Below are 23,146 nucleotides of genomic sequence, written 5' to 3' on the forward strand. Positions count from 1 at the left end.
TAATTTAATGCTTTGTTTTTAAAGTCAATTATAGTCTTATAGTCTTTTGTCTGGAATACTAATTTAATTACTACACATACAAAGTCAACAAAGATTTCACGTAGAAGCTATTGAGTCTTACATTCTATTTCAGTGATGAAATATGTTAAATGATGTAAAATTAAGACGACAATGCAAATTTGTATCACTTCAATATTTAACATAATTTATTATAATCCTCAGTTCAATTTTCTTAATTGATTCTATCTTTTTTTTTTTGTTGCATGTAAAAAAAAAGTCAAATTTACAAATTTAATGCTACAATGCATTTGATATATGTTAGTAATGATTGCATGCATTAGCCATAAATCATTCTTCCAATTCACATGTCAAGAAATATTAATTAAGTTACCATTATGTCACTAACAAGTCTATTATGTCATTCACATGGTTCATAAAAGACAATTACAAAAATACAGTAAAATAAAAATAGCCAGACTCTGCTGTCTTTTTATAATTATCCCATAACAAGAGCCTTGCAGTCCCACAGACTGTTCAAAAGTTCATTGAACCACTCTTCATATTTAGTTTGAATCGTTTTCGCCAACAGCTTTTTGTTTTTGAGACCTTCAACATCCCCCTAGCTTATCAGTATCTTTTGGCAAGTACATATGGGTTAAATTTTGTTACATTCTTTTGAAGTGGTCTGCAAGAGAGAGAGAGAAGAGAGAGAAAGACCTAACCTCTCTCTCTCAGTGTTACTACTCATGGCAGTAGTATACATGGCTCTTTACGTTAGGACTGCGGAGATGGATTCATTAATATTTTCCGTGTTATGCTGAACAAATGGAAAATATTCTGGATAAGGTTGAGAGTTGTTTAAAATTTAACCAAAAGTTATGCAATTCAAAATAGTGAGAGCTGAATTATTCCTGGAAATAAGAAGTGATATACTAATAGTTAAGGTGAGGTTGAAATTTTTATGCAATGTGATACAATCAATTTTCTGGTTTTAAAATTTTCTGTATTAATTAAATAACTAAAGCAAAACAATTTATAAATGATAAATTCACTTTTATTACGAGCAGTCAATTATTTACGTCAGCATATGATTTTTCCCAAAAAATTTGAAAAGGCTCTACTAAAACTTCCTTGGAAAAGGTATATTTCAGTTAAAAATTTAAAAAATGTTTTTTTTTTCTTAATGCAAATAAAAGTTAAAAGAACATTTAAGGGAAATAACAGGAATTTATCTTATTTACAAGATTTTGAAAGAAATTGAAAACTATGCAGTCTCAGATACCTCACGTCTCCTGTTATGTCCTACTTCTTCACCTTCCCTGTTAAGGGTTACGTAACCTTTGAATTATCTTCCATAAATGTTTCAGAATTTTTGAAATAAAACTATGAGCTTCTTGCCTGCTTGCTCCCCCCCCCCCCATTGGATGCCAGTGGCAGGTGAGAATTGATGATTTCAGTAGTATTTTTAACAATTCATATATCGCGCTGGGTAAGGTTTAGAGGGGTGAGACAGGGGCAAAATGGCTTTCCCTAGATGTCCTATATCCAATGGTGCCAGTATTGACCTGTTAAACATTGACAGCCTGGAGGAGATAGGGTTGCAGACACAGACACATACGCACAGATATTAAAAGTAAAGAATTTTTTTTAAAATAATTTTCTGTACTTGCAGAATCACCCAGACATATCACTACATACATACTGTTTCGGCAACATAGTGAGTACATCAGCAAAATATAATGTTTTCTACGAACATGCAGGTTATGCATTATTTCAAAAATTCCTTCTGCTTTATAAAAGTAATTATTCTATATACGAAATAAAAGATTAATTTTCAATTTCATAATCTTTTCTCCTTTAAAATATACCTTTGTGTAATGACTTTTGCACATTTCCTTCCAGTTTCTCCTCAGGTTTTGCTACATTTTCTAATGCCGAACTTTCTTCTTCATCATCGTCATCACAAATACCAGGAATGACAACTCTGGGTGCTGTTCCAGAACCAGATTCTGTAGCTTCTTCATTCACACGTAAAGCATCTATCTCCTGTAACATTTGCAAATAAATATATTAAATAAAAAAGTAAAATTATTCTAATCATACACATGTTTCATTTTACTCATTTTACAATGGTTAAAAACTATCAATATCAGCATTTAATTATATGTACTGAAAATTGTTATGATTATTTAGTTCCTCCCAAAGGCCAACAGCTAATACTTTTTTACAGCATAAATGTTTCTCAAGTACTGAATGCATTTGCATTTGCAACTGTATTTGCTTTTACTATAAACAAATTCTTGTATTGGAAATTAGTCTGTATATTCTATTAAGTAAAAGCATTGAACAAAAAGTACTGTGATCTCCTGATTATCCAGGGGTGGCTTATCCACGATCATTCAGTCCACTGTGATTAAATTAACACAAAAAAATGCATGCATTTTCATTTTTGGACATTTCAATTTTTATCTTCCTCCTGCCTTCCAATAACACCGAACGTTCCAAGGTCACTGAAAAATGACCAGTTGAAATTTGGGTTTTAGTTCTTTATTACTTACTGCTTCAGATTTGCACTATTTACAGATTTTTAGATCTACACTACTTACCGACTTCTACATCTAGGTCATTTATGCATGTAAACGTGACCAAATCAGTTTTGTACAAAAAATAAATAAATAAATAAATAAAGATAGTAACTTAATTTGAATTCCGAAATTTTGAATTCAAATTATGCGTTTTGCAATCACGAGTTGCAACAGGACCCTACTCATTGGAGTTAGTTTCTAGAAACGGCTCATATCCCCCCAAGCCTGCCCCTCCTCCTGGGCGGTTACATGTGCATAGTTGTGTGTGTATATAAACCTGTGGGTATGTACTAGACATGTGTATGTGTATCAGCGTGCGTGTGTGCAGGACATGGACGCCACTGACCAGAAGAAGCAGATTCCGGGGGACAGTGCTCAGGACCAGAGGAGCCTCACAGCGCCTGCAGAGGAGGGTGGGCGGGAGTGCTGCAGAGGAAGGCAGGGGGAAAATAAAATCAGAGTAACGTCAAGGACAGTCAAATGAGAACAATAAGCAATCGTGATTGCTCAAAAAAAAATAAATAAATAAATAAAAATTAATTTGAATTTTGACATTTTGAATTGAAATTATGTTTTTCGCAATCATGAGTGTGTTTGTGTGTGTGTGTGTGTGTGAGGGTATGTGTGTTTGTGTGTAGGGGGTTTGTGTATGTGTGTGTAGGCATGTGTGTTTGTGTCTGCGTGCAGGCATAAGTGTGTGGGTAGTTGTGTGTATGAATGTGTGGGGGGGGGTATATGTGTGTGTGTGTGTAGGCGTTTGTGTTTGTGTGTGTATGTGTTTGTGTATGTGTGTGTAGGTGTATGTGTGCATGTGTGTAGGATATGGATGCAACCTGGAGGCGGCTTTCCCTATAGGAGCAGCATCGTGAGGAGCCGGTCGACGGCGATGCTGCAGAGGGTGGCAGGGGGAAAATAAAATCATAAGACATCAAAACAGTCAAATGAAAGCAATAAGCAATCGTGATTGCTCAGAGAAGCAATCTCTGCTGCAAAAACATGTTCTTGACAGTCTATTCACTTGCGGGTAATCCGCCGGCAAAAAATCCCTTAGCGGATAATCGGGAGTTTACTGTAGTTATAAAACAATCACCAGTAGTAACATAACAAATAATACATCATGATTTAGGAAGACATTTAGATCTGCAACATTTCTGAAAGAGATTGTCTCCTCGTAGTATAATTCATCTGCTTTTTTTTTCCCGGTTGCCTCACTTCCAGGTTTAGTAACCTTCATTAGTCACTCCCTATACCCAGACTTAACCATCTACAAATATTTCTTGTGTTTATTTCATTGCAAGTGTATGAGTACCAACCCTATATTCTGAGAACTAAAATAAGATTTTTCCATAAAAGAAGTCAAAATTACAGGAGTAGTGTTTGAAAAAATAAATACTGTTACATCTTTTGTAAATACAGTTGGTTCTCTGTTTAACGACTTACTCTATTTAAAGAAAACTTTTCACCGTCCTGAATGCTCCACTTTAGTTTTAGAAGCATTCTATTTGAGGATGCATTCTATTTAAAAATGATTTTTTGTGGTCCCTTGAAAGTTGTATGTCACAACATGTTTTATGATATCTTGAAATGCTGCAACATGTTTTGTTTTAATTCATTTTTTTACCTTAAAAAAATACCCTTTTCATTATTTGTGAAATATATTAATCAAACTTTTATATTTTATACATAATTCATGTGTTAGAAGACAAATAGCCAGCTTTTTGAAAGATTGAATTGAAAAATCAGTCGAGTTGGTTCCATTTCATATCCGTTTTCAATAACTATCACTTTTTTGCACGTTTTAAAGCAACTTAGAATGCGACCTTGGTCAATCTTGATCGTAAATTTGCTATAAACAGGAAATGATTTGTGCTTTGACCCAGTTCCGATGCTTCTTCTTCCTCAGATTTCGATTAAATTAATTGTTTTCTGCTAGAGCGACGATGAAAGTGGCAACATAATCTATACATTTTTCAGTGGTTATAATAGCTCCGACACTTCGGAGTGTTTGGAGTTCTGCAGAATCACCATCTTTTCCTCGTGTTGTTTTGCTCTGCAAGTTACTTTCACTGCCCCCCCCCCCCCCCCGCACAAAGGAATCTTGGGGATGCTGCGCTTAGGAGCCAGCTGCACACCTAGACTGGCCTGCCTGGACATTCGTTTTATGTGAGCATGACGATGTCGCCCCTGTTACGCAAGCAAGGAGATTGGACTTCCTTGGTCTATGCTTTTTTTGGCCCCCTAACGATGTCTCGAGAGTAAGCGCTGGAAGGAGCTGTCCGCTGAAATTAGCGCAGCAAAGCTTTGCCGCAAATGTCTTCATCCCAGCCAGGGCCGTCCGAAGAGCTGACGGCGCCCGGGGCGAAAGTTTCCTGGCACCCCCCCCCCTATGCACACAGAAAAATCAAGTTAGTTATAACATCAGTGCATAGTACATACTTGAATATTTTACATATTGATAAACAGAACAATCAAAGAGCTATGCATAATCCACTATAATATTAAAATCTGTTCGCGTCCGTCTGTCTGTCTGAAGATCGATCTTCTCGAGAACCGCTGCAAATCGAGAGTCAAACGAGATACAGATAAATTCGAAATTTTCCAAAGAAAACAATAGGACCAATCTCGTAATTGTGCGGCTTTAATTAGCAGAGATATTAATTAAAACGTTAATTAACATAACGTTATTCAGGAATTTTTATTTCTTTCCTGTTGCCATTTTACATATGCGTGAGCAAGTAAATTCTAATAATTGTTTTAAAAGAGATTTTTTGGCTGCTGTCCAAATCTTAAAACAACGTTTCCATCTAGAATTTCATTTTAAATTAGTTTAAAATTGGTTGCCCTATTCGGACATACCCTTTATTTTATCGTCTGTCTTTTTTTATTTTTTACATTCAACGTTCTTAACTCTTTTCAGCATATGAAAGTTGTTTCTTTAGCTATGTTTATTGATTGTAGTGTAAGTTTATCATTCACTGGCCTCATATTTTGGTACACTTAGGATGTGCGACTAATTATGTTTATTTTGTTGGACTTTTTCCCGTCACATGAGTGAGTTTTCGAATTGTAATAACTTTTTTCCTTCCTGTTTCTATTTTTAAAATACAGTTTATATCGTTAAAAGATCATATTAAATTAAGATTGTTTCGATTTCTTTGTGAAACAGAGTTGAACAAAAAAGATTGTTTTTAAGAATTTTAACTAAAGCTAAATTGGAATCTGATGACTTGGTATTAAATTAATGTTTATTGGTAGTTATTTAGTCTTGGTGCTTTAGTTTCATGTAATCAACCAAAAAGTGTGTGTCATTTTATGTAAAAAGCTGATTGTAATTGTACATAAACAGTTCAGATATAGTCTATCAGATGTAATTCATTTTAACGTGAGCACAGATTATAGTTGATAATGCATATATTTTCATCCTTTGTGCTAATTGAAAATACTCGTAACTTGTATCATTGATAACTATGATTAACGTTAAAGAGATTTTTGACAAAAATATGCTCTAATGGTGTTTTGCAAACCTTGCATTACGCGTATTTATTTACTCCTTAGCGCTTTAGAAACTGATGTCAGAGTAATACAAAAACATCAATTGGACATCTTTTTCATTTTTTAAATAGCCCGTGCAACGCCGGGCACGCAGCTAGTACAAATTAAAACACAAGCAACGAATCTGTTTTTGATATTTGTGAAACATTAATGCCCCAAAAACTTTTCGCGAAACGGAAATGTTAAAAATTCAAATATTTATCTAGTAAAATGTTATCCCACTAGAAAAAAACAAACAATTAAAACTGAATTGGTTATTCATTTTGATCAAACTAAGAACACGAATATAATTTGTTGATTATAAAGAGAAAATGTATTTATCGAAGTAAATTACATCAGAATTAAATTTCAATCTGAACTCATCAAATGATTCTTTTCAAGAGTTTTTTGGTTTTACTTGTACCAATCAGCTTTCTTATATCTTATATGTTATAAACAAAAGATGTTATTCTTTTGCATCAAATATTTGTAAGTTTTAGGGAAAAGCCCACAAATACTCAACAACAACGAAAATTGCTCAGAATTGCGTTTTTGGAGCTCTAATTTCGAAAAATCACTGGCCCTAATGTTACAAAATATGGCCTTACAAATTGCTTTTAAGAATTGAGTTTAAGAAAATATTCGCCCCCATGCCGCCTTTCTTTAATATCACAAGCAATGGGTTTTTCAAACGACACTTACAAAAAATTTAAGTATTATAGCTCCTTAAGTATTACGTTGTCCTGACAGTAAAACACTGCTTAAATTTTTTGACAATAATTTTGAACAATTTTCCTGGGAGATGCTCCAGATCATCCTATCCATCAAATCTTCAAAGTTTGTCTAAAGCTACGTTTTTGAAACTTCAATTTCGAAAACTTCAGGGGGAGAAGGAATTGATTTTAATCTATTTAAAAAAATAATCGATCGGAAACATCTCTGATCTCCCTCCCTTACCCCTAACGTCAATAAACATGACCTATAATCGCGTTTTAAAGCTAAAATTGTGTTTTTAACACTAGAAGTTTCAGAATTTTGACCGGACACCTTTTGACATTTTTTCCTATTCGATCAATAAAAAAAAAACATTTTTTTTTTCAAAGTGGCCCCTTAAAAATATTTTCTCTGCATGCAGGGGCAGAACTCAAGCAAATTTGGTGAGAACTAGACAAAAGAGAAGTGCCTTTTGTTTGATTCTAGACAGTTATATTCTCAGAAATTGTATCTGTTTCAATGATACAAAGGAAACGAATGCTTTGGAGACTGAGAGACAGGAATATTTTAGTGCCATAGAACAAAATAGAGAACCATTGTAATGATTCTCTATTTTGTGTGTCTAAGGCTGCGTATCTATGATTCCTGAAATGAGGGGCGCCGCAAGGCGCCCCTAATTTTATACAATCGGGGCATTTTATATGAAGAGAGACACCGCAAGGCGCCCCTCATTTCATGTAAATATTATCATGTTCCGTCAAAACGAGGGGCGCCGCAAGGTGCCCCCCCCTTTTGTGGCGTCCGGGGCGATTGCCCCCACTCGCCCCCCCCCTTCAGGACGGCCCTGATCCCAGCTACCATGAACTTTCCACTTATGCGTAACAAGAACCACCTCACTTTCCTTCAAAACACTTGCACCATACAATCCTTTTCTTGATGTCGAATGCCAGCCTGTGTAGCGCCCTTTTCTTAAATTGAACTGTTCAATCTAGTAACCTGTTATTTTTTCCAACCAATCGATGAAGCTAAGATTGTTCGTGTTGCTTTTTATGATATAATATTCTCCGAACTAAAAGACCTTACCATGCCAACGGGCGAGTTTGTTGTTCTTATTTAGTGTCCCCTTGTTTTTCTTCTCCATGCAGTATCGAGCCTGGTAAAAATTGCAAAGCCCCTTTTCTACAGTGGTGGTAAAAAAATGCATCACCCTCGCTGCAAAGGAGAGGAATATCATCCTGACTGCATTCAACACACAGTCGAGCATTCCGTATCCTAGATGATTTGGGGATGTATTTCTGATCACGGAGTTTGTGTGCTTCAATTTGTGCAAGGAACAGTAAACGCTCAGGTGTATATTGGCATTTTTGAGGAGAAATTGATTCCTACTATCCGGGATCACTTTACTTCAGTTCCAAACGTCATTTTCCAGGATTATTCTGCTCTGTGCCATCGGGTAAAACTAGTAAGTAACAATTTAAAAACCTTTATCCTGCCATTAGACTTAAATGGACATGGGGTTAAGTAATTTTTTTTCCCTAAACTCGCACCCATGTTCAGAAATGGAAAAATCAGCATGTAATATGGGGTCAGCAGTTTGCCTTCGCCCAGAAACAGCCCCGATCTACATAAACAATTACCGGATTCCTGCTGTTAAATGTTTATTTCATAAGTTTTGCAGGAATTCACATACATTCATCGTTAATCATGTGACCAAAACTTCTCACATAATTCCATTGTTTTGAAAATGTGAGGGTGATGCAATTTTTTTTTACCAGCACTGCATGTTTTAACTTGCTTCTGTAACTTATTTAATCCATTTGTCTTAAAAATGCTTTTTCTAAACTGTCCTGGGTGTGCTCACCCTGTTTCGTTTACACGAGCTATATACAAAGTGTTTTTTTAATTGTGATATTCCCTATGTGCTTCCCCAGGGTGCTTTGCAAGTCACTGCCGAATTCCTCTGAATTTATTTTGTAGCAGGAAAAATTATTTAATTTAATTTTTTGGGTTTCTTTCACAATGCAATGGTATAGCCAATTTCTAACCTTTTTAAACCTTTTAATTTAACTTACCATCACATTGTTAAATAGAGAATAAACTGTATTAATTATTCTTATACTTAAGTTTGCTGTAATCTGACTAAAATTGGGGCTTTCTATTAATTTTTGTTCAAAATTAGCAAAGGTCTGGAAACTTAAACTGTAAGTTGACTTTGTCCACTTTAATCTTGCACCAATGGGATTGGCGAAAAATTTAAGAGATATCACCCAGTAGGCATCATTTTTGGTGACTTATTTTAGATGCCAAATTTGGTGCGAAATTTCTATTTCAAACATCAACATGTAAATAGTACTTCAATCTAATAACAAATGGATAACTCATGCAACCACTAGAATGTAGTAGAATACTCTTGAATGGAAAATACTAGAAATCTCTTGAACAGAAAATGCTGGAATGGTTATTCAAAGCCATATAAGGGAAGCTGCTTCAATGAGATTGAGTCTCAATTTTCAATCGGTAGTGAATGTGATTTGCTCTGTTGCGTGTTAGATCCGATATTTTTATTGAAGTGTGCACCTGGATGTAAATCCAATGGATGTAGGATACAGGACATAAAATACTTTTTAAAAACAACATTTAAATATTAATAGCGTAAATTTTTGAATATATTATCTTTCCCTAAAAATATTGAAATTTTCATATATTTTATGCATTTTATTTTGATATTTTTTATGCATTTCATTTTGATATTAGTTGCAAATTTGTAGAGTTGTTTAAGAATTTTTGAAATAAATTTAAAAAAACAGAAAAAGTTCATATTTACAAAGAGTTAGTTTTGAAACAAACCTTAAAAAAATCTGCTACTTGGGAATCTAACGGAACCGCAGCTTTCTGAACTGGTGCAGATGAAGAAGGTTCATTCTCACCTACATTAAAATATATAAATTAGGCAAATAACAGAAATGCAGTTTTTATAGATTATTGAACTCAATTTTCTGAGGGGGGGGGGGGAACAAAAATAAACAATCACACAAGAGAACACAAGAAATCTTAAACTAATTAAATAAAATTGTCTTTAAAAAAGGAAAGTTGATCATGATTTGGCAACCCAACAAATTGAAAAATTTGGAGAAATACTTCAAAATCTGGAGAGCTTTTTGCAAAAGAAAAAGAAAAAAATATTCAATTAGATATGAAAAGGAAAAAAAACCAACATTAATTAAAAAATATTATTAATTATATTTTAATTAGAGTTAGGGTTTTTTTTTTTTTTTTTTGTCCTTATGGTGGAACTATGATTTTACGTTGTCCGTTTAATATGTTATTCCACTTTCAAAAACATTTTCTACTGGAACCTGAAAAAGTCTATATACTGATAATGTTAAAATATTCTGGATATTACGCTACCCTTTTACAGAAAGTCCGCTTTATAATTTTTTTTTTTTGCAAACAGATCAAAATACTTTTTATCAACAAGGTTGGGACATGCTTTTTCTCCTATTTGGTTTATACAGTAGGGAACCAATTACGTGGGAAGTTCGGGACCATCGCTATCCTGGATATCTGAATTTCCCAGTTGTTTGGGTCACAAAAAAGCGCTATTGGTCGATTGCTTGTAAAACTAAATTTACTATAATAAATAGTTATGCATTTTAAAATAAGAAGAAAACAGTTCAGAAATGCCTTAAACATTGAAATATTAAAAATTAATAATGAGAGAATAATTTAAACACCAAAAAACTTAAGTTATTCATAATACCCGAGACCTTCACATTCTGTTTGGAAAAGAAAAAAATCCACCGTTTTTCGATGTTTTAAAATGAAAGAAAATGAAGGGAAGGGCAAAAAATAAGTTTTTGAACCTAAATGTGCGATTTTTCTACTATAGTGTATAAAAGAATTCGCTTTCATGAAAGCGTTTTTTTTTTTTTAAATTATTTATTTTTTAAAATTTTTTATAAAGGTTTTGTGTTTGCGATTACGGTAGTTATAGATAACTAATGCTTTTGCATTTCGTTAATATCAACAGAAATTTGATTTATGCATTCTTGCAGCCTTATTAGTCTTGCGTTAAATGAATTTCTAGATTTCACAATCAACTATCTGGTAAATTTGCGAATCTGGTTTTCGGCGTTTACCACACTTTTGCGACGTGACTTTCGCCCAAAATTAACGTCTTATTCGCCCACGTCTTAAATTAGAGGCTACTCAATAAAATACTGCATTAGAAATAACAATATTCATTTCCATAGCTTTCAGTTAGAATAAAACACGAAAATTTCAGACTTACGAATGTGTTTTTTAATTCAAGAAAATATTTCGGAAATTTTGCCCCGCATAAAGGATAACCATTTGAGGTAAGCGTTTGCAAACATTTTCCCGAGTGTTCCGTGAGTAATATGGTGTTGATTAAGAAATCGTTCATATTCTTTTTGGTATTTCAGAAAAACGCTTCATTTTTCAAAGATTGCCAGAAGGGCGTATTTTCAAAAAATTAATTTTTAAAGAGTTGATCTTTATATTCAATGTTATACTAGAATTTGTTTTTCTAAAAAAAACTAAATACAAAGACATTTTAATAAAATATGTTCTGTAATATTCACTATGTGTTAACTAAATGTTATGTATCAGAGCTATTCCGTAGACAAAAAGTGAAACTGTTACGTTCTTGGACATGTAAGTCTTTAATTAATTTTTTTCCATTAAAGTGAACAAATTTCATAGATTACAAACATTTTTTTAACATTTTTCTTTTCAAACCAAAAAGTTAAGCTTAAAAATGAAAACATTTTTTGAAAACTTAATACAAATGAAGGTACATAAAAGATTGATCGGACCATCAACTAACAAAATCTTAAAATCAATATAATAAATCCAAAAAATTTCAAGCCAACAGAGCATACAATAAGTCATAACATCTCTTAGTTACATATGTTACTTTTAAATAACACATATATATAAGTAACACATATGTTACTTCATATAAAAATATCTTGTCCAGTGACAAAATTCTTTAACAGTATATTTATATACTACTTAACTTCATAATGAGCTAGTACAGTCAACTCTTAGTAACTTGAAGTCCCAAGAGATCAGCTAAAACCTTCGAGTTATCGGTAGTTTGAGTTTAATCGGAAGATCCTTCCTGATCCTTCTTAAAAGTAATCTTTATTTTATTTTATTTTAAAGAAATAGTGCATAATAGATTGATTGACTACAACACATCTGGTTTGGATAAATAAATTATTTTAGTACTACATAAAAAATATTTTTAAAGAGAAAAATTTAGCAGTTTATTTATAAGCAAATTTAACTGTTGATATGTTTTTAGGCCTAATTTCTTGACTTTAGTTTGCATTGCTTTAAAATGTCTTTTGTCACAATAGCACAATTTTGTTTTAAAAAGGCTACTGTTTTCAATTTTTTGCCAAATTTTAAAGTTTTCCAAAAATTAGTCAGCAATGAAATTTTAGGTCGTCAGCCATGGCGAAAAAGTGGCCAAACTGGATACTTTCCAAGATATCTTGCAACACTGTGTGCATTCAGGATCACTATTCTAAATAAGCTATCCCACTCCTATAAGCTGATAAACAAAACAGTGTGTCGAAGGAAAAAAACAACTTTTTCCCTTATTTTGGCTGCATTTTATGCATAAAATTAAACAAAGCCTTAGTAAAACTTTGACTTAAAAAAGAGTACATTCGAGATATAGAGACAACTTTGTATTGAAAACACTAAATTATTTTGGGACCAAATGAAAACTTCGAGATAAAGGAATATTCAAGTTATAAGTCTTCGAGTTGCCGAGAATAGACTGTATTTCCCTTGCAGTTATGATTTTATAGTAAATTATAATTTAAGCATATACAAATAATAATAATAATAAATAAAAATCAGGAAGTTTCACTTATTATATGACAACACATGTGATTTAAAAGAAAATAAAACTTGATCATGCAAATGAATCCCCTAAAAAATTCTGGACAGGCCTGTATATTGTTGTCAGATAATTATTTCTTAATAAATTTACCTCTGGACGTCTTTTTATCTTCCAACTGCAGAATTTGTCTTCTACCTCCCTTGTATCTTTTTGACATAATTTAAACCTACAGAATAAACATAGAGAAACTTCCAGTTAGTTTACAACATTGGTTACAAACTTTATTTTTTCTGCAAACTTGGGCTATACAGTCGGACCCCGATTTAACGAATTCAACGGGACCGAAACTTTTATACGTTAAATTGGGGTCAATCGTAATATTGGGGAGGGAAATTTTTTTTTAAAAACTGCACTTACCTCATCTAAAATCCTTAATAAGCAACTGAGCAAAAACATCCATAATTAGAAAGTCTACACTTTTTATTTTGCTTTCCACAACTTATTATACACTAGTTATGTAAAACTTTAAACTACTGAGTAATAGATGTTTGACAATTTCCTTGATACTTGTAGTCCAGGATCTGAAGGGGGTTGAGCATACATGGAAAGGCTGACGCAATATTATTTCTGATTATTGTTACTGGCACGATGGTGATTATGAAACCACATGTCGTCGCCCCCCTGGGTGGTCAACAACCCCAGGGGAGGGGGGAAAGCAGTGGGGGAAGCCGTTTGCTAAAACACTCATAACTTGCAAACTATTTGAGATAAAACACTGAAAAAAGTGGCAATCGACGCAACAAAACAAGGGCTTCATAAAAGCTAAATATGATTATGAACCTATCTTTGTTGGTTTCTGAGTAAAATTCCATTTTTCGCAAAGAAGCAAAATTTTTGAATAAAATGCGCAAAACAAACTTTTTTTGACCAAAATAAATTCCAAATCAAAATTGTTTGATTTTTTTTCAAATAAAGTCCTAAATATCATTATTCAGTTTGTTAAAACCATTTAAGTACTGTTAACGTGTTGAAAAACAAAATGACAGTAGGACGCTCGAACACTATTCGTAGTATAGTTCAGGATCTGAAGGGGGGTTTTGAGCATGCATGGAAGACCTGAAGCAAAATTCTTTTTGATTATTGTTACAGGCCCTAAAGTGATTATGAAAACACATGTCCCCCCCCTCGGCGGTCGGCATCCCCGGAGGAAGGGGAAAGCAGTAGGGGGACGCCGTTTACTAAAACACTCATAACTCGCGAACCGTAGAAGGTAAAGCACTAAAAATGTGGCAAAAGATGCAACAGAACAAGGGCTTGAAAAACCAATATATGTTTATAGTTTGTCTTATATCTTTGTTGGTTTAAAACTACTTAATTATTACCAACGTGAGCGTTAAACAGCGAAATAGAAAATGCAAGCACCGCCCAAGTTAACGCATTGAATAAAACGGCAGTATGCTAAGGAGAAAAAAATAGCCTTATTATCCTTATTGGACAAGCACTGCCCAAGCTAATGCATTGAATAAAACGGCAGTATGCTAAGGAGAAAAAAATAGCCTTATTAGCCTTATGACGAACTATTCATTCTTTAGTTTACAAACTTATTCTAATTACAAAGTATTCAATTATGGCTTTAATTTTGTTATATACTGCTTTAAATTTGAGAGGAACCAGGCCCACAGTAGTTTCAATTCAAATATAATTTTTATTTATTTCTATTAATTTTTATTTTCAATTTGCACAAAAAAATATTGCGGGTATTGTTTTTTATAATTTACCCAACAAAGAATAATGATACAAGAAATAATATGTTCTAAATAACTATAAAAAAATGAGAAGCGTCTTTGAGCTTTTATGAAAACGAATATAAATATAAAATTATACACTAGAGTTCTAAAAAAACTAATTAAATAAAATTAGTAAAATAATGCGTATTAAAAAATAATTGCAGAATATCAATATGCATACATAAAGCATTAATATATCAGAAATTCTGAAAGCTGGATCATTTTTTTTTTTGTTGACTGTAATTGTTCTGTTAAATCGTTCTCTTCCGAGTATCTTGTAGTTTATGGGTTTTTGCTTTAGCCTTAATAGCACAGCATTTACAGCAAGATGAATTATTAATAAAACATTTACAAGATTATTTACAGTTCTTGCCTGCGCAGGGTGGAATTAAACTCTCTGTTAACACTGGCTGCATCATAAGGTGTGGGGCTTTATTGTTTTATTTTCATTCAAGTGAAACCCAAACTTGGTTACATCTAAAGGCACTGCTAAGGTACAGGGGAATTGATTCAATAGTACAGTTGAACAATACTTCTTAGCACATGTTGGAAAGAATTGCAGGAGCATAGTAGAGAGCTGATATTATATTTATTTCTGATGGAAATGACAAGAAATTATTGTGTGTAATGGTTGCATTTGCAAGAAATACCTATTTTCTTGACAATTTTTTATAATACAGCTTCTAACAGTTGAAATTCTGAAGCACTCAGATGTTGTTTTAATGATAACTCTAGTGTATAAAAAACAGTCTCCGACTTTTTTAGTAAAGAGAAAGCATACTTTTTTGTTCCTATTTTACTTGTTTGAATCGCAGTCAGAAAATGCATCAAAAGCTTGTAAAATTTTAGATGTTTGTTCCATAAGTGCTCCTGAAGATGCCATCCTAAAACTTTTTTCCTTTCCACAACACCAGCACATGAAATGGCAACCTCTGTTCCTTTAACAAAGATTGCCAATAAGAATTCATTAGTTTCTGATCTATAAACTATTAGTTACTTTTCCCCCTATTCTGCACTAAATCATATGTAGGAAGATAGATTCTGTTGCGTGCTTCGTCCTGGTTGGACTCGGGCATTTCAGAGAAATTTATTACTTGGCTCTCAGATTTTAAATAATATTCATTGTCGTTTTCAGAGTTACCAGACACCAGAAGCTGATTGGATGCAGGAACGGATGGATATGTTACATATTACATACTCTGAAATGTACTTTTAAAGGTTCTTTTTATTTTCAGGAATGGCAATGACACAAAACCACTGGTTTGGTATGTAGTTATTTTTTTTTATAAGCGAAGGAGACTTTCCTGAACTTCTGGTTTTTAAGTTAGGAAAACGACAGTGAGATGTACCGATTGTGTTTAAGGTCCACTCGTGTAGTTTGACTATTGGAGAGAAAATTTTATTATTTTTTTTGGGGGACCTGCAAAATCTTTGCTGCATTTGAAAGTAGTGTTTGGGACATTATGGAGCAGAGTCATTCCATCGATAACTTAAACTTTGTTCTTAAAATAGGGTGCTTCTTCTAGAGTTTTGCAGCAAGAAGTATCATTTTCAATTACATTCACGAAATCGGACCTCTCGCTCTGCTTCAGTGAACCATTCTGATGAACCTAACCTAGCATTGGGCTTATTGTATGGAAATGATTTTTAGATGTACTAACATCACTTTTGAGCTAATGTTTCCAGGTTAAATGTTTTTTTGGTTTTGTTTTGCTGTTTTGAAGTCGCTATTGAAGACATTGCCATTGCAGGACTTCTCTGGATAAGAGACTATTCACGTTTTCTTTAACGTTCCACAGAAATTTTGATGCTGCTTGTGTGACAATAGCCTCGCTCACTATGTTTCATAACTCAAGTGTAAAATCTGCAAAATCGTTATCCTGAAAGTTTATCCTTTTCGTAATTACTTCGTACTTGCAAACTTGCATGTTTTAATTTTTTAAAAAGTGCCATTGTGACCCATACTAAGCAGCTATAATGCGTTAAAGGTTAAATAATTAAGTAATTACTTAACTGGGACATTGTTTTGATAATATTACGAAATAAAACCGCCAAAACAGGAGAGCCACAAAATTTTCTTTGGTTTATGTCAAGTCTTCAAGGTACATTCCGCAAACTTGTTTTTTTTTTTTTTTTTTTTTGTGTGAATTACCTCAAATGTTTTTTGAGCTTGCTTTTATTTCACTTTTCAACGCTTTGATAATATTTAAGTAATTTTAAACAAACTGGATAATGATATTTCAGATTTTATTGGTTCCCTAAACAGTTAAATAATTTTGATAATTCGAAGAAAAAAAATGAGTATTTTACTCAAAATTTTTGCTTGTTTGTGAAAAATAGAATTTTACTCAGAAACTAACAAAGATATGATCAGAGTCATATTTAGCTTTTATGAAGCCCTTGTTTTATTTCATCGATTGCCACTATTTTCAGTGTTTTATTTCTAATAGTTCGCGAGTTATGAGTGTTTTAGCAAACGGCTAACCCCACTGCTTTCCCCCCTTCCCCGAGGTTGTCGACCACCCAGGGGGGCGACGACATGAAGTTTCAAAATCACTACAGTGCCTGTGACATTAATCAGAAATAATTTTGCATCAGGTCTCCATGCATGTTCAAAACCCCCCTTCAGATCCTGAACTATACTGCAAATCGTGTTCGAGCTTGCTATTGTCATTTTGTTTTTCAACGCTTTAACAGTACTTAAATAGTTTTAACAAACTGAATAATGATATTTAGGACTTTTAAAAAACATCAAATAATTTTGATTTAGAATTTATTTTAGTCAAAAAAAGTTTGTTTTGCACATTTTGTTCAAAAATTTTGCTTGTTTGCGAAAAAAGGAATTTTACTCAGAAACCAACAAAGATAGGTCCATAATCATATTTAGCTTTTATGAAGCCCTTGTTTTGTTGCGTCGATTGCCACTTTTTTCAGTGTTTATCTCAAAAAGTTCGCGAGTTACGAGTGTTTTAGTAAACGGCTCCCCCCACTGCTTTCCCCCCTCCCCTGAGGTTTTCGACCACCCAGGGGGGCGACGACATGTGGTTTCATAATCACCATCATGCCTATAACAATAATCAGAAATAATATTGCGTCAGCCTTTCCATGCTTGCTCAACCCCCTTCAGATCCCGGTCTATTGACTTAAAATAGTTCTTGTTTGATTTTATGGAGAGAAGAAACTACTGTGATATTTTCAACTTGCTGCATGAGATATGTTTTTAGTTTCCAGCCCATGTAAAGCATTTGAAAAAGTAAGTTTTAATGTTAGTTTCATTATTGCTTTCTGCAATCAGAATCAACATTCGTTGGTTGCCCCCTCGTCCGTCGAAAATCGCTAATTCCAAGAAAAGTCTTTTCTGCTTTGGATAACATGGATATAATATTTAGAAAACAGTCCAATATTTCCGAACTCGAATTAAAAAAAAAAATTTTTTTTTTCTTCGGCTGTTAAAATAATTCGTTAATTTGGGGTTTATTATTCGGTAAATAGGGGTTTTTGCCTTTATTTTAGTCGGGGGAAAAAGAGAAAAATTTGCTAAATAGCGAAATTCGTTAAATAGAGGTTTGTTAAAGCAGGGTCCGACTGTATTACTTACTGATACTATACTATATTACTGATTAAATAACTTCTAAAAAATGGAATATGGAACCAAAAATCGTGGGACGAATGGCCACTGTAAAGTTCCATGAAATAAGACAAGAAAAGCTCTTTTACTCTTAATTTTTAATTTTGTAAAATAAATCAATCCATCCAACAAAAAATCACTTTGCTATCGATAATTAATTTTCAACTCTGAAAAGTGAGAAGGCAAGGACCCATTACTTTTGAAAGGGAGGGGTCACCCTTCCCTTGTAACATATTTCAAACTGAACTCAGTCCTGTAGGATTAAAACAGCCATTCCAAAAAATATTTAGCTTTTTACTAAAAAGAAGAGCAAATTAAAAATAAATCAGTTTAAAACCAATTTCAAAAAACAATTCATCACGAAAAAAATCTGTATTTTTGAATTAATACTGATGTATCACGTTTTTTTGGGCCTAACAAAAATTTAAATTCCGACTGTCTACTCTATACAAACATGTACGTTCCCTTAAATATTTTTTTCGAACTACAGCATAGACTGATTGAATTAATATAGAAAGTAGTTAATTTTGAAATATAGAATTACATAAAGAATCACTATATCATGTAAAGTTAGTTATAATAAAATTCTAGTTATAATAATATGATTAACTATTTGTGATAAAAAGTTTTACCAAGATGAGAAGTTTGTTCAAGATTCTTCACAGGGTCCCTGTTTTGTGAAAATTCAACTAATTTTGTAAAAAACCAAACAATAATTTAAAATTTCAAAATTAGAATAATGTTTTCAGGACGGGGTGAGATGGGTCATGCCACGCACATTGAAATTTTCAAGTGGTTGTTTTTTTTCCTGGGAAGAATATTGCTGGGGATCTTTATAGTATTTGAGGGGGTGGGTGGGGGTGGGGCAATTGGTCTTCTGGACATTAGCACCGTTGATGCATCAATATCTATATAATATTTCACATTATTCTAAATTGTTCCAATTTTACTGGAAGCCTCTACTTATACAGTTAAGCATTTAACTTTTTGACACGTGATTCCCAAACAGCATACGCAAATAAAAAAAAACTTTTATTGTTTGCCCCTCTTAACAAAGTGTAAAAAATATCAAAAATGAGAAAAATTTGATTCCCATTAGGGCAGTTCTCAAAAGGTGGGAGCAAATACGGGCCTAAACTTGGAAGCTTTAACGTCAAATAACTTTTATTTTAATTCACTCAAATATTTTTGAGTAAAATTATAATACTGTATAGCACTAGAGCAGCCAGGAATACCTTCTGAAGGAGGTTTTTGATCAAAATCTTCTTCTGAAGGGGTTTTTTTTTTTGGATCAAAACAGCCCTTTCATATGCATAAACTACTGTATTAGAATTTGCATTTATGTTAAAACAATGCCTCCAGGGGGTGTTTTCACTCCTAAAACCCCCCGTTTGCTGCGCTACTGCTGTATAGAGACAATAATCGACATAAATTATATGGGAAAAATGCTCTTCAAATACCCTTAAAAAAAACTTTATTAAAACATTAAAACGCACAATTTTGGACATTCAAAACGTTAACTGAGCAAATGTACCATGCCCCAAAGCAGAATACTTGCTGACGTTCTGCAACGTAAAATCATTCGACCAAAATTGTTCTGCTAGTACTTCAAGCATTGTATACACAAGCAACCAAAGTGACTTCTTCCACAAATCGGGAGCCGTAAATCAAAATAGCTTCATACAGGATTTTTTTTTCTTAAAGCTTCACTGTTGCTATGCGTTTCTGTAGAATCTAAACCGATTGAGATCCTTCATAATTTTTTAACACTTTCTAAAATGCATAGAAAGAGCAAAGATACAAACTTTTATAAAAATCCGAACCTAGGTGTCAAACCACTTTTTTTTTTGGTTAATTTTACACGGCATAAAAGAGCAATTGACATAATCTTAATAAATATATAAATTACTAAAATAATAAATAAAATGCGTTGAGCTACAGCAGCGTATAACAAAGCACTTCAAAACTGTCTAAATAATTGAAGTATTTTCAGGATGCAAAAGGATTGAGATCTCAAACAAGACACACAATTTTCAGCAATGGACGCGTTTCAATGTTGGCATGCTTCCAAAACATACGTTTTTGGAGGAAATTTCAGTGGATGAAGATTGATTCGGAAAAATTATTAAAAGGGGAACCAAAAACGCTAGAAAAATCAGAATCTTTTCAGATTTGGAATATGAAATTTTTGCAGAAACTGCCGATTTGTTACAAATTTTTAACCCAAGATCAAATTTTGAATCGAATAATTTCCGAGAATTTTAGATTTTCTTCTAATTTAAAGAAATCTGCAAAATTTTGTCTTGAGTTGGAACATATTTTCAGAAAATCCGCAGTTTCCGCAGAAACTTCACAGAAATCTGTAGAATCTTGCACAAAAAGTTTCTATGAGTTTTCCTCTCACATTTGAACAGAATTGTTCTGCAGCTTAGGAATCTGTTCTGCGACGTACGTCGCAAATTTAGTAGTATACTACTTTGGGGGTACCATGATTTTATTTTTGTAATTATTTCCATAAGTTTCAAAAAAAATTAAGGCTATGAATCTCAAACTGAATAATTTTTTGACAATATTTTCCACAATTGACAAAAATAAAGACACGTTATTTGTTTTGTAAACAATTTTAGAAAAAAGTAAGGATGTATGTCCAAAAGCTAGGATCTGGACAATGCTATTATTTGAGAACTAAGTATTTGAAGTATATGTTTTAGCGATATTTTTTAGAGACGTACCAAGTAGCACTTTGACCGAGTACCGAGTACTCGGCCTTTCACTACTCGGCCGAGTACCGAGTTCCAATTATGTTTTAAGAACAACCACCGACACACACGTGATGAATTTCAAACTTTTTGGAATAGTAGTATAGACCTCCTTGTCCATATAATAGTTTTTAAAACAAAATTCCAGCTGAAATGTACTTACGCATTATGTAAAAGATTAATTTTGTTCGTGTCAAAAATTTTATAAAAAGGTAATTTTCAAAATTAAAAATAAACAAATAAATGATAAGTATGATTAATCATGTTGGAATTAAAACAAATTATATCAATCTATTTTAGTTCTAGTCGGGGGTGTGCACAGAAATTTTGCGGCCCATCAAAAATGAATTTTCCGGGGCCCCCTCCATATTGTTTACCTCTGCATTTCACGCCTAGTTAAAAAAATATTGGGCCGCCTATAGGCTTGGGCCAACAGGTGTCCCTTCTCCCCACCCTCATGGTTCTAATAAAAATTTCATATTTTTGACACTGCTCCATTTTTAATAAATAAGTTTTATAAACTTTGCGGACATTGAAAAGTTTTACTCCAATGAAGCATAACAAACTTCATTATTCTCAAAATTTAAATTTGTATTTTAAATGATTGCAGTATATTATATGGTTGCACTCCTTTATTAATTCTAAAATCTGCCTTAACAATATTCTTATTTTTACAACTACTCGGTATTGGCAGAGTATCTGATCAAAATTTGGCTGAGTACCGAGTAGTTACAGAGTACTCGATAAGTCTTTAGTATTTTTTTATTCTTAAAATCAACTTTTAAGTGTTTTCATATGCTTTTATGCAGTATCTTTGATGTAAAATCATTTTTCTTAAACATATATGTGAAAAGTCCAAATTCCGTTACGATCTAGATGCCGATAATTCCGTCCATTTATTAATTATTATAAATGATCTACTGTCTTATAACCTTAATAAAAAAGTTATTATAATGTTAATTTCTTTAATCCATGGTAGTTTGCATAATTAATACATTATGCATTGAACATTACATAAATACTAACAGTAGAAACAAGTTTGCAATTGTAACGAACACATTTAAGTAAACAAAATGGCGGCAGCTCATAACCCTGCAAAATTTCAAACATAGTTATCAGTCATTTTACTGATATTTTGGACAGAATGTTTTCAAATTATGATGATAAATTGACATCTAAACAGCAATTCTTTAATAAATGATTCTTCAATGTTCTATTTCTCTTCTTTGCACAAAATTCGCCAATTGGCGACAACTCACAGAGTACAACAATGCAAAGGATTACCCCAGTGGGGAGTTCCCGTTTCCGTCAACTGCATCACTTTTGGCGACTTCTTCACCTGCGCTGGCAAAATGGATAGGGTGCTTTTTCCCATTCTGCTTCTTAAAATTTTATTATTTGAAGAAATATATGCATAAAGTCATTCAAGTACATCATTAATCCTCTCTATTTTGATTGCAGAATTGAAAAAGTGAATAAAATTCCCATTAGAAAAATTCGAAAATTGTGAAACTTACATTATGAAGATGTCCAAAATCTGTTACCTACAGACCAATCATTAAATTTGCTATTCATTAATTTTTAAAAATAACTGCTGTCTTTTTATGTTTATATATGATGTTTTAGGTGTTCAGTATACTATGCAATCAAAACAAAATAGATGTCAAATTTGAAAATTTTATAAATTGCTCAGAATTAACTTTTTGGTTCCCACCTTTTGAGAAGTACCCATAAGTGGATCTGGAACTAATGTCATATACCCCCGTTGTCCACTTTTTCCTGTTAGTGCCAAAAAAAAAAAAAGTCGCCAAGAAAATTATGTTTGACAACATATGTCATACATAGTCATATGTCTTAGTCATACTTTTTTTTCACCAACAGAAAAAATTCATATAAAAAAACATGATCAAAACATTTCAGAACACAATATACATGCAAACATGAAACCACCAGCGAAAAACGTCGCGATACACACTTCAAAACTACCAGAAACTAGAAAGTTTTTACACACAAGGAAAAAATACTAGAAGTTATTCAAAATGCTTAAATTAACAAATTACTATAACAGTTTACAAAAAATATGTACTAATGGAAATAAAGGTTTTTTCGAACATGCATCAAACAAAATCTTTTCTCATACTCTACTAAAAAAGAGCAAAGCAATTCAAATTGAGATGTTTAAAACAGAACACATCCCCAAATCCAATCACAAACATAAAAATATCAGAAAGTTAATTATGAACAGAAATGCTACTAAATTA

At 32.8% G+C, this 23,146-nt stretch overlaps 1 protein-coding gene across 1 annotated transcript in view; it reads right to left on the reverse strand.

Annotated features, from left to right (window-relative positions):
• Nucleotides 1-23,146, reverse strand: part of LOC129219087 (formin-binding protein 4-like) — a 41,620-nt gene that overhangs the window by 12,779 nt on the left and 5,695 nt on the right. The window contains exons 2-4 of the mRNA XM_054853406.1: nucleotides 12,862-12,937; nucleotides 9,678-9,757; nucleotides 1,869-2,046 (exon numbers count right to left, since the gene is read on the reverse strand). Coding sequence (XP_054709381.1) covers nucleotides 1,869-2,046; nucleotides 9,678-9,757; nucleotides 12,862-12,928 — 325 coding nt within the window. The 5' untranslated portion in view covers nucleotides 12,929-12,937. The remainder of the gene's footprint in view (nucleotides 1-1,868; nucleotides 2,047-9,677; nucleotides 9,758-12,861; nucleotides 12,938-23,146) is intronic.

Source organism: Uloborus diversus, chromosome 3 (assembly GCF_026930045.1).
Source record: "Uloborus diversus isolate 005 chromosome 3, Udiv.v.3.1, whole genome shotgun sequence".
NCBI lineage: Eukaryota > Metazoa > Arthropoda > Arachnida > Araneae > Uloboridae > Uloborus > Uloborus diversus.